The sequence below is a fragment of the Sinocyclocheilus anshuiensis genome, unplaced genomic scaffold (assembly GCF_001515605.1).
Source record: "Sinocyclocheilus anshuiensis isolate Anshui unplaced genomic scaffold, SAMN03320099.WGS_v1.1 scaffold659, whole genome shotgun sequence".
In the NCBI taxonomy this organism is placed as follows: Eukaryota; Metazoa; Chordata; class Actinopteri; order Cypriniformes; family Cyprinidae; genus Sinocyclocheilus; species Sinocyclocheilus anshuiensis.
Genome location: NW_015549698.1, coordinates 761,592 through 779,232, shown reverse-complemented (window position 1 = coordinate 779,232; position 17,641 = coordinate 761,592). Strand labels below are relative to the sequence as shown.

General features: G+C 41.8%; 1 protein-coding gene across 1 annotated transcript in view; it reads left to right on the top strand.

Annotated features, from left to right (window-relative positions):
- Nucleotides 1-1,116: 1,116 nt before the first annotated feature.
- Nucleotides 1,117-17,641, top strand: part of LOC107660519 (ubiquitin-conjugating enzyme E2 J1-like) — a 46,553-nt gene continuing 30,028 nt past the window's right edge. The window contains exons 1-3 of the mRNA XM_016449839.1: nucleotides 1,117-1,368; nucleotides 2,661-2,734; nucleotides 2,895-3,026. Coding sequence (XP_016305325.1) covers nucleotides 1,338-1,368; nucleotides 2,661-2,734; nucleotides 2,895-3,026 — 237 coding nt within the window. The 5' untranslated portion in view covers nucleotides 1,117-1,337. The remainder of the gene's footprint in view (nucleotides 1,369-2,660; nucleotides 2,735-2,894; nucleotides 3,027-17,641) is intronic.

Sequence of the window (17,641 nt, the reverse complement as noted above, 5' to 3'; positions counted from 1 at the left end):
GAAAAAATAAGATAAAATAAATAAACAGATCACACAACAAAAAACATACTCTTCCCTCAAAACATAAAATAATTATCAGATAAAAATTATACAAAAACACCAAAAAGTGAGCATACATTCAAAGTTTTAGTTGCCTTTTTGTTACAGGAGGTAGATAAAGATTTAATATACATTTTAATATCTTCTTGAAAGTAAGAGAAGTGGGGGGTAACTTTCATAACCTTGCATTTGTGGATAAAATATTTGGCAAGTAAAATAAGTAAGTTGCAGAGAAAGTAAATATTTCCATATTGCTTCTCAAAAGTGAAAATTCCAAACAAAACATCCTTAAAGAAAAGCTCAAAGTCATTATGTATGAAGTTTATAATGAACTGGCAAATGTCTTGCCAAAGTTTTCTTGTATGAACACAATGCCAAAAAAGATGCAGGACAGTCTCTGGTTGCGAGTCACAAAAAGTATATGTTAATACAGCTTTTTAATTTTTTTTATTTTGATTGAATCACTCAAATTCAACACTTTACAGTAGCCAGGTTTTGGCTTCGGTATTAAAGTAATTAAGCCTTGTGTGAGGGTGGGTGGAAGCTTTTCAAGGTCTATACTCTGAGAAAAAAGTTTTAAGAGAAAAGGAGCAAGTTCTTCAGAAAAAGATTTATAGAATTCGGAAGTTAATCCATCCACACCAGGGGATTTATTTAACTTAAGTTCCTTAATAGCATGTAAAACTTCCTCTATACAAATAGAATTATCACACAATTCCTTTTTGTCTTCACTTATAGATTTAGTATTAATAAGGCTATCTAAGAAATCAGAGGTATCCTTTTCATTAAATCTAGATTCATAAAGAGAGCTATAAAATGATGAACAATAACCAGCAATAGATCTTGGGTCATGTGTTAATATACCATTATTATTCAAATGTAAAATTTTATTTTTTGAATGACTTTTTTCTAATTGAAAAAAATAAGATGAGTTTTGTTCACCCTTCTCCAGCCACCTCTGTCTGGATCTAATGAAGGCCCCCTCTGCTCTCCTTTTATAAATATCATCTAAATGGTATGTTAATACAGCTTGCCATATTTCGTTTTCAGTGAACGACGTCACAGGGCGCTGTGATGCGCGTCAATAAAGTTCTGCGATTCAAAGTGTCATTTTACTTCCTGTTTTAATTTTATTTTGTAAGTGACATCTGAGAAAATTCATCTCGACAGTAGGAAAGAAAGCTTCAGTGCTGCCTCGTCAGGATTACAGCTCTAGATTAACACCTGGCCGAAATCCCAAAGACACACACCGTTAACTAGAACAGAAGATATCAGCACAGCTTGAGTTTTCTTCAGACATGGAGAGCAAATATAACTTGAAGAGTCCAGGTATGCCATCCCATCTTTCCTGCATCATAAACAATAAATCAGTTATGCGCTCTATATGAGATACACACACATTCGACTCTGTAAAGGCCATGATTAGCCTCAGAGCTCATTCATGTGTCAATACTCCTCTCACACTGTGCTGGAAAGCGTCTAACTGTTTGCTGTTTTAGCCCTGTATCTGTGATCAAACTAAATCCTATGCCATGTAAATACCATGGTACGTGAATATAATAATCGTGAAATACCGTGGTATTCATAGTACCATCACTGTGCCATGGTGCTGCCACTACAACAGTGTTTAGGAAGAAGCAGCAAACGTTGATACAGTAATTGTACAAACATATTCATTTGTGCTGTACTTTACTGGTTGTTTTGCCAGTCAAATACTATTTGTTATAAACGGAGGATTTTAACAGTGGCAATTAAGTTCAAACCTACACAGTGTTGTTTATCCTGAATAAACAAACACAAATATCATTGAACTCAAACTTTGGAATGTAATAATATTATCACAAACTTCATATGCCCAACAATATGCTAATATTTTTTTTTGACATGATATGATATCCAGATTTTTAGCACATTTTTATATTGGTACATTTTTGTGCTACACATTTTTTAGTTTCAAAAATTAGTCAGTGCAGAATGTGTTTCTATTTTGTTTGCTATTTTAGTTTTTTAGGCTACTGCTTTTTGCTATTGTGTTAATTGTTTCTTTTTTATGTTGATTAGGCCTATTTTTATTGTTTTTTGTTTTAGTGCATAGTTGTCTTGCAATCATTTTTAGTTTGAGTCATTTGCTATAGGCTGTGTTTTGCTAATTATTTGGGTTATTGCATGGTTTGAATCTCTAGTGGTTGCTGGTTACTTACGATCCACCCTTAAGTCTCTGATATTATGCGGGATTTTTGCCCTTTTGTTTTGTCGTCTAAGTCTGATCACTTAGAAAAGCGAAAGCACGTATGATTTGAGAAATCATTCATGTGTGCAGTCAAGGATGGGTTATGCACAAAATTGAATGCATATATTTTAGTATGAAATACTGAAGTGATGCTTGCCTTGCAAACACTACAAATGAATTATTCGGTTTGGTCTTCACATAATTTCGCGAGAGGCTAATATACAAACCAATCTAGTAGAGCTCTACTGTAAAACATAGACACTTTAAACTAGATTCACCAGCACCAGGCCAAAGAGTCAGTATATTGAATATTTGCTGCAGATATTGACATAAGAGCACAGTTCAAGGACAGATCAGCAGCAGTCTTGTGTCTGTTTCTAACGTTTCTTAGCTGTGAAGAGGCTGATGAAAGAGGCAGCAGAGCTCCGGGACCCAACAGAACATTATCACGCTCAGCCACTGGAGGTGAGACACTGCTAATATACTTTAATATCGTTATGATTGTCTTATTAATGACACGTTGCAAGTCTATTGTTTGAAGTATGATCAGTATGTGCTACCATGTTGTTTTTATACTCCTCACCGAGTGAGTGACTCAAGCGAGTGATTGTCCTGTGTTCGTCAGGATAACCTGTTTGAGTGGCACTTCTCCGTTCGAGGACCTCCAGACTCTGATTTTGATGGCGGAGTGTATCACGGTCGGATTGTGCTGCCCCCTGAATACCCCATGAAGCCCCCCAGCATCATTCTGCTCACTGTAAGACAGCTTCTGTACTGCTTAAACCAGCTCCGCTTCTAATGCCTCCACTCACATCCTACACTTGATCGTGATAATGAGACAGTATTTTGAAGAGTGTGTTTTTGTGCTGGTGACAGCTGACTCCTGAAGCTTTTCATGCACATCATATTCTGTGCGGTGGTCAGTTCACAGCAGTGATAGAAACTATTAAGTTGCAATTTAACTGATTTCCAGGGGCATTTTTACAGTTAAAACTATATACATCATCTTTCTGTCGATTTCTTACATTAAAGGTCAATTAGAATAATAAGACACTTTAGGGCCATTACCAATCAAATCAGTTCAACAAAATCAATTTTTTTGCACTGCAGGAGTGGCACAGAAGCTGCATTTAAAGCAGGGGTGTCAAACATACGGCCCACTGAGACGTCCAATACGGCCCGTGGGATGATTTGAAAAATAATATAAAATAAATATTTTTAGCTCTCGACTCACACACAGACATCTAAATGACATTATGAGAGTGGCAACGGCTCAAAAACTGGTTGCTGATGTTGATGCACTGGTTGAAGAAAAGAGATGTCAGGTGTCAGGAAGCAGGAATTAAAATCATAATGTGTATGTGATTTATGATGTCAAACTTAATGCTTTACAAATGCAATCTAGATATTTCTTTGTTAAAGGAAAGTTCTCATTTCTAGTGTCTATTTAATGTTCATATCCAAAGCGAATGATTTTTCATTTGCATTAACCATAAAGAAATTATTTTGTTTATTATTATTTTTCCTTATATAAGAAATACTACTGAGTTGTTAAATATGTTGAAGGCAGTTTTTTAAATTGTGAAGTGTTTTTCTAGTTTGTAAATTATTGTTTATATTTAATGTAACTGTCTGTACACAAATAGATTATAGCAGTTTATAGCAAATAGCATTCAAATAATGACAAATAATATTCATATTCAAAGTTTTTGATTGCCATTACTTAGACAACATTATATTTTTTCAAAAAGGAATAAGAGTGTTAATGAACAGTTTCCGAGGTCTTATTAAATGCAGTTTTACAGAATAGTGTCTTTCGTTTTTTTTTTTTTTTTTGCAAATTAATTTTTAATTTGGTGCACTGTGATAAAAAAAAAAAAAGTTGATTCGGCCCGTTAATGGCGACATTTCTTCTCATCCGGCCCTCACCCTAAAATGAGTTTGACACCCCTGATCTAAAGCAACATTCAGATGTATTAACACTGCAAAATTGCATAATGCAGAATAATGAGATTAATGTTTTAAAAATAATATTTTGAAAATTGAAATGAAATTTAGTTGTTGTTTTAAATTAAATAATAGTTTAAATGCTTAAATAAAAGCTAAAACCTCCGGTAGGTGTGGGCAAGTCACACACTTAATGAGTGAGTCATTAAATCATTCATTCAGTCAGTTCATTTAAACTGCTGTTTCATTCAGGAACAGATCAAGTCTTGATGAATGAGTCACTGAATCATTGATTCCTTCAAAAAAGATAAAAAATGTAAATGCACAATGCATAATGGTTCTGTTGTGGCTTTGTTTGAAACTACAATATTGTGTTTACAGTAATATTTCGACTTTATTCTCGTAGTATTTCGACTTTATTCTCGAAATATTGCGACTTCAATCTCGTAATCTTAGATTTAAAAAAAAAAAATTAACGTGGCACTAAAACGCCGTCGTACAAAATCTTTACTTGTCTCACAATTTCTGAAACCTGACACTCAAACACCAGAGCCACACACCAAATCTGCAAAACCATACGTTAATTCTCGGCCTTTGACTCAATTTCATAAAACACTTTTTGCAAAACACAGCACACAATTCTCTATGTAACACACAAAAATCTAACAGGAATTAATATTATGGCAAAGGGGTTTTGAGATGTGTTTGTGATATTTTGAATGCAGTGCTTCATTTTGCAAGAAATGTGAGGCATTTTGCATTTTGTGTGTGCAATTCTTGGATTTGTGTGTAAAGCTTTGAAAAAAAGAGGCAAAGTTTTATTAATTTCTTGTTTATTGAACTGCTGTATAAAATCATTATCAAGTTTGCAATCATGCAGATATTTGTAGAAAAACAAATCATGCTTGCTCTCGTAATACTGCTTAACTGTGTCGTGTATATAAATATAAGACAAATTGATACAGGCCAGGGGCGTTTTTGCCCCCACATATTGAATTTTGGGGTCATTCTAACATTGTATTAGACCACATCATGCAGTGCTTTTTTTTTTTTTTGCAAAGTCGGTGATATGCTCAATAGTGCTTGCGCATGATTAAAACAACAATTATGACATTATCGTAGACATTACATATCGCACACCCTTACTCCAGAATATAATGGACCTAAAATATATGGAATGGAAGTATAATGGAAGTAAAAAACTACTGGAACCAGATTTTATTAATGATTCTTGAACATCTGCTAAATTACTGTGTTTTCTTCTCAATCTACAGCACCTTTGTATACCTGTATAACTGTGTACCACCATGGCAATGACAGTAAATAGTTGGCAAACAAAACCGGTATTCCTGGTAACATTGGGGGTGGGCGAAGCTTTGGACTCTTTCACTTTCCCTTTTGAATTTGCGATGTTGGTGTGACATTTACAAGAAAAGATAATTGTCTTACATCTTTACACCTGACTCTTGCTGCATTGTGAGCGGCTCTGCAGCTCGTACTGTATAGAGCAGATGCTTTCAGTTTACAATTGTAGTGTCCAACCGAACTAAACTGTTTTTAGTTCTATAAAAAAGCAAACGAGCGTGTGGCCGGTACTGTGGTGGGCAAGTAATGTTACATTTACATTTAGTCAATTTGCAGACGCTTTTATCCAAAGCGACTTACAATTGGGGAATACATAAAGCAATTCTTCTTAAAGAGGCATACAGACACAGGAAGTGCTCGTAATACCAAGTTTCAGGCATTTGTTCAAATAAGTACAAGCTAGAAAGGGAAGGAATAAATAAAGAGAAAGACAAAGTTCTTTTTTAAATTTAGGATGAAGTCAAGTAGCGTCGAAAGAGATGAGTTTTCAGCTGTCGCTTGAAAATTGTCAGGGAAAATTGTCAGAAAATGTTATTGGTGTATGGCCGAACACTGGGTAATACACCAGGGTAATATTAGTAATACTAGTGAAATACTAGTAAATAGACAGCACGCCATTCTATTGAATCATTCTCTCGCATGCATTGTGACCAGTGTGGTTTGATAAGTGTGAGTTGAGTTGTTATAAGTTGGTTCTTTTAAACAAAGCTTCAATGAAACTTAAAGGGATAGTTCATCCAAAAATACAATGGGTATTTTATACCTCTTTGCAGCAAACCAGATTGCACATGCACTCTGTGGCAGCTTGTCTGATTTGATCGTGTTCCTCAAACATGTAGTTCTCAATATCTGGAAGAGCCTTTTCTTTTAGGATTTTCACTCTGTGGAAATAAAGATGAATACAACACCAATTCCAGAGAAGTTGGGACATTTTGTAAAATGCAATAAAATCAAGAATCTGTGATTTGTTCATTCTCTTTGAACTTTTATTTAATTGACAAAAGTACAAACAAAAGATTCCCAACATTTTCAGTGACCAACGTAGATATATTTTGTAAATATGAACACATTTTGATTTTGATGGCTGCAACACACTCCAAAAAAGTTGGGACAGAGGCATGTTTAACACTGTGTCACATCAACGGTCCTTTTAATTACAATGTTTCATTGTTTAGGATACTTATTGTTAAAGTTCTGCAAGCAAAATTTTTGTCCAATCTCGCTTTATTCAAGACTTCAGAAACACAGCAGTCTGTGATTGTTGTTGTCTGATTCTCCTTTTCATGATGAGCCATACATTTTCAATAGGACAGATCTGCTGGCCAGTCTAGCACATTCACTCTGTCTATGAAACCACGCTTCCATGTCAATGGTACCTTTGCACATATTTCAGTCACCCATGCCGTTTGCTCTGCTGTACTCCTATACCATGACAGACATTTGCTTTTGCTTCTGTCGCTAATGAAAGTCTGGATGGTCCCTTTGGTCTTTGGAACTTTGGTACTTTGGGACCATTTTTCCCAGAAACAAGCTGAAATGTGGACTCATCTGAGTACAGCCCACATTTCCACTGTCAGAGCTGTGTGGGTTAAGCACGATCTGCTGTGACTTCACAAATGTAATTGCATTTTGGGATAGAGAGCTGCCTGAAACATCCCTTCTATTAGGTTGCAGATCAATTGGATCCATTTTGAGTATTGGAAGTTCTCGAGTTGAGTAGTCAGAGAGTGTATGTTTAAGTGAAGTGGAAGGAAGTGCTTGAAATAAGGCAGATAAGGTACTAATGGCATGCATCCAAGAACAAACTACAACCCCAGTTCCAGAAAAGCTGGGACATTTTTCCACAGCACACATTTCCACTGTCTTTTTGACTATCTGAGATGAGCTCTGTCCCAGAGAACCCAGCAGCATCGCTGCATAGCGTTGACATTTAGCTTTCTCCTGGAGTAACAGAGATTCAAGTTGCAGTTCTTGATGCAGCAGAAGACTGTGGTAAATGACAGTGGCTTTCTGAAGTACTCCTGAGCACATGTGGCTATATTTAACACCACAGCATGACGGTTTCTCACTTTTATTTAGCCTCTGTCCCAACTTTTTTGGAATGTGTTGCAGCCGTCAAAAACAAAATTTGTTCATATTATTTACAAAATACATTTTCGTTGGTCAGTGAAAACTTTGGAAATATTTTCTTTGTACTTTTGTCAATTAAATAAAAGTTAAAGAGAATTAACTAATCACAGATTCTTGCTTTAATGCATTTTACAAAATGTCCCAACTTCTCTGGAATTGGGGTTGTAGCATTTTCCCCCCTACTATGAAAATCAATGGCTTCCGTCAACTGTTTGATAACCAACATTTAATGTATTTATGTATATTATGTATATTATTATATTATGTATATTATGTATATAATTTATGCATTTAGCAGACACTTTTGTCCAAAGCGACTTAGTGCATTCAGGCTATACATTTTTTACCAGTATGTGTGTTCCCTGGGAATTGAACCCACAGCCTTTTGCGCTGCTAACGCAATGCTCTACCACTGAGCCACAGGAGCATTCTTCAGAATCTCTTCCTTTGTGTTTAACAGAAGAAAGAAACTCATAAAGGTTTGGAATGACATGAGAGTGAGTAAATGATGACAGAATTTTCATTTTTGGCTGAACTGTCCCTGTAACCTTCCATTTCCATTGCAGTGAATGAACTGCAAGAAATAGCCACTGTTATTTTTATTTTTATCTTATTTTATTCATTTGTTTTTATGTAACACAATTTAACATGTATTTTCCCTAAGAAAACAAGCCAAAAATCATTATTGCCTACCCACAAACATTTATTTATTTTTTTTCAATTAAATACTCTCTAGAATGAAAATGTCCCTGCAATCATGGTTCATATGAACTAAAGCCTGCTGGCTATTAAAAATCCTTTGATATGTGCCTCCCCAATTTCTATGTAAGTTATGCAGTTTTATGTAGTCTTCAGGGATTGTGACTTAAATTACTGATTGGTTGTTCAAACAACAAAGTGTATCTTCGTAACATACACATTTAGTGATAAATGTTCTTAAAAAAACAAATTTTGTTTTTGTATATAGTTAAGAAAAATTATTGGGGGTTCCTTCCTAAAGTTAATTATTCTCTTGAAATCCTAATGGAATCTTTTACAATCCCTCATTTCTCTTTTTAGCTTTCTGTCTATCTTCCTTTTTTGACTGCGTTTCACTTTATTTGAAATTTAAATGAGTTGGTGGTCAGTTGTTTAAATTTGTTTTATGTTGCTCTTTACATAAAAGTAATATTGCATTAGTGCTGTCCTCAAAAAAGGCTTTTTTTGTTGCTTTTTCTGCTAGATGCCATTTGTCCATACACACATTTGTCTATACAAAAAAATCACAGTAATCCACAAGAATTCCATACCACTCCAGTCCACGTTTATATTAATTAGCCAGTCTGCAAACTCATTCTCTCAAATGGCTTGGGTATGCAGAGCATTCGCAGCCTATATGGAAGGTACGCCCCTGGTATAATTAGGTATTATTTATAATTCTGAAGTAAAACTTTAAGTGTTGCACATTGTATTGGACCAGAGATGAATGTATATTCTGTACAATTCCAGCTGCTTTTCACTCAAGTAAAAGCAGCACAATTAAATTGAACAGACGTGTCCCATCGGGTAATCAAAAGAGTTACACAGGCCTGCGGTCTTTACGCCCACTTTAACACTTGGGCCACATGCAAGAAATGTGTATGTCAGGTATAGGTATTGGGACAGACCTGTCTCTGCACATTTGAAAAACAGTGAACAAATTACAATTACAATTTCAAGTCAAATGAGTGAACAGCACACGTTGCTATCTGTGTTTAAACTAAACTCATGTAAGCCTGGCCAGTTTAAATATTAAAGAGCCAGAAGACGCGAACTCGTGCGCGCAGTGAGAAGATCTGTGTGTGCACTCATCCGAAGTGCATGAACGTGTGCAAATATGAAGCGCTCTTTGAAGTATTGTGCTTGAATGGACAAATTCACTCAAAAATTATGTCAAAATGCCCATCTTGGTGAGTATCCTAGCAGACATAGCCGGCTGAACATACAGTAGCAGTGCACTGGATCAGTGCGTTCTCTTAAAGTGACAGCACTTTCTTAATGTTAATCAAATAGCAACAACAAAGAAATCACTCACTGCTCTTGATTGAATAACTTTTGTAACTTTAATAAGGATTAATCTTTAATTTATAGTCAAATATGCAATGTTATTTTACATTTGATTACTTTATTCAATTTCTGTACCTAAAAACTAATGTTAGACCTACCTAAAAAACCTGAAAAGCACAGTTTTTTTTATTTGTATCTTTGCTCTATTGTATTTATTTGTGCTGTTGCTTGTAATTAGATTATTTGTTCTTATTTTCTTTATTTTTATTTGACAATATAGTTTTTTCCCTAACATAGCAAACCGTGATACAAACCGAACCGTGAGTAAGTTGAACCGTTGCACCCATAGTACTCGTCTGGTCTGTCCGGCAATGCTTATGCGGCCTGTGGAGAAGCTGCCTCTGCCTTACACGCTACGGCGTTACTGCAGGTTCTTCAGGCTATAGCACTGAGGGATCTGCACGAGGGTGGTCACGATCCGGAAGTTCTGAAAGAGCTCCGAACCGCAACTGACCTCACGCTCCGAGCGACGAAGGTCACCGTGAGTTCTCTGGGTCATGTGATGTCCACACTTGTGGTCCAGGAGTGTCACCTCTGGCTGTGTCTGGTCGACATGAGGGACGTCAACAAAGTTCAGTTCCTCTAGGTTCCTGTGTCCCAGACTGGCCTCTTCGGCAACGCAGTCGAGAACATGGCCCAGCAGTTAGGGGTGGGTGCTATACCGGTATGAAAGTGACTGTTGTTCTATGATATGGATTTTGCTATACCGTGGATACCGTTATATATTCATGAATTCAAATTTTGCATTTATATTGTTTTGTTCAATTTTGAACGATTTGCAAATTTTAACACAAATGACGATAAAGGGTCGAGGCTGAACGTTTTAGTCCTCTGTGTGCAATGCCGTACTACACAGGCATTAGTAATCAATTACATAGAGCAGGGGTTCTCAAAGTCTACATTCAAAGGTCCAAATTTGAATTTTCATCAGTGTCAAAGGTCCGGACCACAACAATTGGTTATTACAAAACTTGTTTTTAATAAACATACATAACATGCATAACAAATAAACATACATTTTTTGAAAAAATAAAGTGCAAAAGTGGCAAAACAATTAATTTAAGTGTCAGCAATAGAGGTCGACCGATAAGAGTTTTTCTCTGGCCGATGCCGATATTTAGACATCAGGGCAGCCGATGGCCGATATATGATGCTGATTTTTTTGGCCGATATGTTTGGCCGATTTTTTTTCCCTTTATCTCATAAAAGCGAGTTTGAGTAAATGATTATTGCAGGGCACAAGATGGTAATAGTAGTAGTAGTAGTAGTAGTAGTAGTAGCCTAATTCATAGTAATAATACATGGCTCAAAGCACCTTCTCAAAACACTTCTGAAGCATGCTTTTTGTTTATGTTTGCTGACAGACACCAGCGTTTCCCACAGACTTGCAAATGCAAATTGATTCTCTGCCAGCAGGAGGCGCTGTTGGAATACATTCATATAAAAACACCCGCGCTGCATTTTAATTTTGAAACGTGCAGTGCTCAGTTTATTCAACAAAGTAGAATCCTTTTGGAAAATCTATTTGTGGCGGTCAGTTTTGAATTTGTGACGGGCCTCCACAAATAACTCAATGTATGGGAAACACTGGACACTGCTATAAGTCAAATGGCCATAATCTAAGTACTTGATAACAAAAATAAATAAATAAATAAAAAATTACTCATATTAGCGGTGAAATGTCGTCTGATTATGTCAAACGTCACACGCTCACTGGATGTCATGACAACAAATGTCATGAAGGAAAAGTTTCAATATCTCGCCTTCGCTTTCATTTCGGACCATCTCCAAAAAGACATTTAAAAACTAAACATATGATTTACAAGTTTAACATGCGTTTATCAAAGTAGGAAATAATTAGTGTTCTTGAAATACGAAATGGAGGCGGGTCCGGACTGAATTCCGTCCGGGTCCGGACCGGAGTCCGGACTTTGAGAAGTACTGACATAGAGCATCGTAACCGACCAAATTAATTGAGCGCAAATCGCCTACTCCAGTGGTTGCCAAACTGAGGGATCGTGTACAGTCAGCAGATTATTTTGCAAAATAAACCTCTGCAGGGTGATAAAGACTACACTGCGTAATTTTCCCGCTTATCATGTGGCCGCTTGTCTGATAAGTTAATTGAACGCAAAATATTAATTTGACATTTTAATTACCTCATCATGACTCGCAGTACCCGCTTGAGCGCTCCATTATTAGTTGTAGCAGTTGTGGTTGTATCAGTAACAGACCACTGTTGGTGATGGCGCAATTGAAGTATCAGAGTTGTATTGCAGGGAGCCATGTAGAAATATAAATGAACGATGCATGGTTCTGCTCTGAGCATGTAAGTTACAAGTTTGTGAAAAGACTTCCAGTGCCAGTTAAATGTAAAGCAGATTATGAATATACTTAAAGGGTTAGTTCACCCAAAAATGAAAATTAGGCCATAAATTACTCACCCTCAAGGCATCCTAGGTGTATATGACTTTCTTCTTTCAGACGAATCCAGTCGGAGTTATATTAAAAATTGTCTTTGATCTTTCAAGCTGTTTAATGGCACTCAGCGGGTGTTGCAGTGCTTCAGTCCAAAAGAAGTGAAATAAAAAGCGCCCCTCCATTATTTTTCACTACAAAAGGGGGGCCTGGCAGAAAAAGTTTGGGAACCACTGGCCTACTCAAACACACAATATTTAATTTAATTTAATTTAATTCATACAGGCCTACCTCATGTTGCACATTTGCACTTTTTGAGAAAAACAATAGCACAATAAAAAAAATTGTCTAGTTATATAAGGTTAAAATATTTTGCCTGTATTTTTTTTTCTCATATCGCAATATAATATCGATATCGTCTGGACAGTGTAAAATATAGTGATATGAATTTTAGCTTATATCGCCCACCTCTACCAGAAGTTCTCGGCTGCACAGGAGCAGACTGAGGCGATCCGACACATCCTGCCCTGGCGGGCAACTACTGCCTCCACTCGTCCACCGGCCGCAGTGCCCCAGCCTGCTCGTCGCCGAGGGAAGCCCCCTGCGTCCGCCCCCACTCACGCGCCGCATCCGCAGCTGCCTCCAGCCAAGCAGCACCGTGAAGCTGGGCGTAGGCAGGCCACCCCGCCTGTCCAGGCCCCCGTCAAACCTGGCAGTGAGCGGAAGAGCAAGAAGCCCCAGGACGGGTGACCCAGTGAGAGAGGGAACTGCTCTTCAGGAGATGGTGAACGCACCTCTCCCTCCCCCGGAGGAGGGCCGGTGGAGAATCTTTTGTTTCCAAAAATCTCAATAACTCTCGCCAGCAGGCAGCAGCGGGCAGTTCGAGAGCGTCATCAAAGGCCCTACTCACGCACCCTCTGCTAAACCGTGGAACCAGTTAAGTGTTGCACCGCACACTCAGACCCCTCTTCGGTCCGTCTGCCTCGCTGCCCCACCATGGGTACGTCGGTGGTCCCACTTGTACGGTGTCTGGGTGCCTGGTAGCGCTACCCAGCCCGTCTCACTGGCTCCTGCAGACCATCTGACTCAGCTATGCGATTCAGTCCACCCGGCGTCCACCCAAGTTCAGGGGCATCCACTTCACTTCAGTGAAGGCTGCAGATGTCCCTGTCTTGCATGCAGAGATCGCAGTCCTACTGGCGAAGGATGCGATAGACCCGGTCCCTTGAGCCGATATGAAGACGGGGTTTTACAGCCCTTACTTCATTGTACCCAAGAAAGGCGGTGGGTTACGACCAATCTTGGATCTGCGTGTCTTGAACCGGGCCCTTCACAAGCTAACGTTCAAGATGTTCACGCAGAAGTGCATCTACGGGTGCATCCGTCCCTGAGATTGGTTTGCAGCGATTGACCTGAAGGACACGTACTTTTATTTTTCGATCCTTCCGCGCCACAGGCCATTCCTGCGGTTCAAGTTCGAAGGACAAGCATATCAGTACAAGGTCCTGCCCTTCGGGCTGTCCCTGTCGCCCCGTGTCTTCATGAAAGTTGTGGAGGCAACCTTTGTTCCCCTGAGAGAGCAGGGCATTCGAATTCTCAACTACCTCAATGACTGGCTCATACTAGCTCAGTCTCAGGATCAGTTGGTGCTCTCGCACCTCAACCGGTTGGGCCTTTGGGTCAAAGAGCAAACTCTCCCCAACGCAGAGGATCTCTTTTCTCGGTATGGAGTTGGATTCGTCCGACCAGATAGCACACCTCACGCAGGAGCGTGCTCAGTTGGTGTTGAACTGCCTGAATATGTTCAAGAGCAGGATGGCGGTCACACTGAAACAGTTTCAGAGGCTCCTGGGGCATATGGCAGCTGCAGCGGCAGTCACGCTGCTGGGGCTGCTTCATATGAGACCGTTTCAACACTGGCTCCATGGGCGAGTCCCGAGGTGGGCGTGGCAATGCGGCACTCACCGAGTCCAAGTCACACCGGCCTGCCACCAAACCTTCACCGCGGTTTGCGTTCGAGGGGCGGGCATACCAGTACAAGGTCCTGCCCTTCGGGCTGTCCCTGTCGCCCCGTGTCTTCATGAAAGTTGTGGAGGCAACCTTTGTTCCCCTGAGAGAGCAGGGCATTCGAATTCTCAACTACCTCAATGACTGGCTCATACTAGCTCAGTCTCAGGATCAGTTGGTGCTCTCGCACCTCAACCGGTTGGGCCTTTGGGTCAAAGAGCAAACTCTCCCCAACGCAGAGGATCTCTTTTCTCGGTATGGAGTTGGATTCGTCCGACCAGATAGCACACCTCACGCAGGAGCGTGCTCAGTTGGTGTTGAACTGCCTGAATATGTTCAAGAGCAGGATGGCGGTCACACTGAAACAGTTTCAGAGGCTCCTGGGGCATATGGCAGCTGCAGCGGCAGTCACGCTGCTGGGGCTGCTTCATATGAGACCGTTTCAACACTGGCTCCATGGGCGAGTCCCGAGGTGGGCGTGGCAATGCGGCACTCACCGAGTCCAAGTCACACCGGCCTGCCACCAAACCTTCCCCCCGTGGTCAGACCTTGCGTTTCTCCGGGCAGGAGTGCCCCTGGATCAGGTCTCCAAGGCATGCTGTGGTTTACACGGATACCTCTACCACCGGCTGGGGGGCCACGTACGATGGGCATGCAGTGTCGGGGGTTTGGACGGGCCCCCAACTGCACTGGCACATCAACTGCCTAGAGTTGTTAGCAGTACGTCTTGCCTTGAAACGTCTCAGAGGGCGCTTATGAGGCAAGCACACGCTGGTCCACACGAACAACACTGCGACCGTTGCGTACATCAACCGACAAGGTGGTCTACGCTCCCGTCGCATGTCGCAACTCCTCCTCTGGAGTCAGAAGCGTCTGAGGTTGCTTTTTGCCATTCACATTCCTGGTCTGCACAACCGTACAGCCGACGAGCTGTCCCGAGCTGCTCTCCCTGGGGAATGGAGACTCCATCCCCAGACGGTCCAGCTGATTTGGAAACGTTTCGGAGCCGCTCCGGTAGACCTGTTTGCCTCTCCAGAGACCTCTGCCAGTTGTTTTACTCCCTGACTGAGACTGAGGGGGTTGGCACGGACGCAGTGGCACACAGCTGGCCGTGGGGCCTTCACAAGTATGCGATCCCCCCCAGTGAGCCTTCTCGCACAGACGCTGTGCAAGATCAGGGAGGACGAGGAGCAGGTCCTGCTTGTGGCGCCTTACTGGACCTCTCGGACCTGGTTCCCAGAACTAATGCTCCTCGTGACAGCCCTTCCCTGGCAGATTCCTCTGAGGAAGGTTCTACTGACTCAGAGACGGGGCACCCTGAGGCACCCGCATCCAGACCTCTGGAAACTTCATGTCTGGTCCCTGGATGGAAGCAGAGGTTCTAGGTGACCTACCCCAGGAGGTAGTTAACACTTCGGCGAGAGCACCGTCTACGAAACACGCTTATGCCTTGAAGTGGAACCTGTTCGTCGAGTGGTGGTGTTCTCACCGAGAAGACCCCCGAAGATGCCCGATCAGAGTCGTACTGTCCGTTTTGCAGCAGGTGTTGGAGCGAAGGCTGTCTCCCTCCACCCTTAAAGTTTATGTCGCTGCGATTGCTGCTAACCACGACCCCGTGGAAGGGAAGTCAGTAGAGAAGCATGACCTGGTCATCAGGTTCCTTAGGGGGGCGGGAAGGTTAAATACTCCCCAGTTCCCCTCTATACCCTCTTGGGACCTGTCTCTAGTGCTCAAAGCACTACAACAGGGCCCATTTGAGCCTTTGCAGTCAGTTGAGCTGAAGTTTCTATCAATAAAAACTCTGCTCCTGCGTGCACTGGCCTCCATCAAGAGGATAGGGGACCTGCACACATTTCAGTCGACGAATCGTGCCTAGAGTTTGGGCTGGCTAACTCCCAGGTAATCCTGAGGCCCCGGCCTGGCTATGTGCCCAAGGTTCCCACTACTCCCTTCAGAGATCAGGTGGTGAGCCTGTACGCGCTGCCCCCGGAGGAGGCAGACCCAGCTCTAGCTTTGCTTTATCCCGTCTGAGCCTTGAGATGGTACGTAGACCGGACACAAAGCTTCAGGACCTCAGATCAAATCAGATTGTCTGTTACGAAGGCCGGCAGAAGGGAAATGCCATCTCTAAGCAGAGGATGGCCCACTGGATAGTGGATGCCATCACCCTGGCTTATCAGGCACAGGGTGTGCCCTGCCCTCTCAGGTTGCGAGCTCACTCTACTAGAAGTGTTGCATCCTCCTGGGCGCTGGCTTGTGGTGCCTCGCTGACAGATACTTGTAGAGCTGTGGGCTGGGCGAGGGTGTGCCCTGCCCTCTCAGGTTGCGAGCTCACTCTACTAGAAGTGTTGCATCCTCCTGGGCGCTGGCTTGTGGTGCCTCGCTGACAGATACTTGTAGAGCTGTGGGCTGGGCGACCCCCAACACGTTCACTAGTTTCTATAGCCTTCGTGTGGAGCAAGATCAGTATTCTCATCCTTCACATCCTTCTGTGTTCTCACCTCAAATGGGTAGAAGCACTGAGAGTCCGCGGTTTAGTGTCGGCTTGCTAAAACCGCTCCAGACAGTCCGTATTGTAGACCCCGTCGACCTCCTTCATCCCCTCGGCAGCCAGACGTGGCGGAACGTCCGGCGCCAGGCCCTCACTCGATGAATCCGTGAGAACAGGTAGAGTGCTGGGTTCCACATGTAGAGACCTAAGTGGATCCCATAAGTGTAAAGTCCACGGTATAGCCTCAGAGCCCGTGTTTCCCCGGCAGACTTTCTGCCTTTTTCCAAGAGGGTTACAATCACCTCTAATCTTCCATATGCTCCTAAACGGTTGTTCATACGTGTAAGTGCTTCCGAAACCTCCTTTGGTAAGGATGGAGCTTCCGCAACGTTCCGGTTCTAAGTAGAACGGGTACATTTTCCCGGTGTTATCCAATCTCACTGAGTGGGTAGTGCAACGACAACAGTGACTGGCCTTCTTGGTACGAGCCCCGGCCTACACCAAAAAGGGCCACAAGAGGCTCACACAAGACACTGGAAGGGACAGCATCCATGGCGCATTGGTAGGGATCCCAATTAGTCGGTCACCAACGTGACTCGGAGTGACTGATTGAAAGGCAACATCTCGGTTACTTATGTAACCCTCGTTCCCTGAAGGAGGGAAAGGAGATGTCACGTCGCCACGGCTGCTGTACCACCGCTGAGCAGCCGGGTCACCGGCTCGGCTCCTCAGCGGAAATTTGAGTATGTTGCATCTGCTGCCTAGTTATACTCACGCTGCGATCAGCGGCAGCTGGATGCAATCATCGCATTCCAATGTCCATTGGCTCGTTTAGTTTACAATCAAAGTGGATTGGTCTCTCTAAGCGAGATCCCCAATTCGTCGGTCATCCGACGTGACGTCGAGAGTGACCGACTGAAAGGGAACTA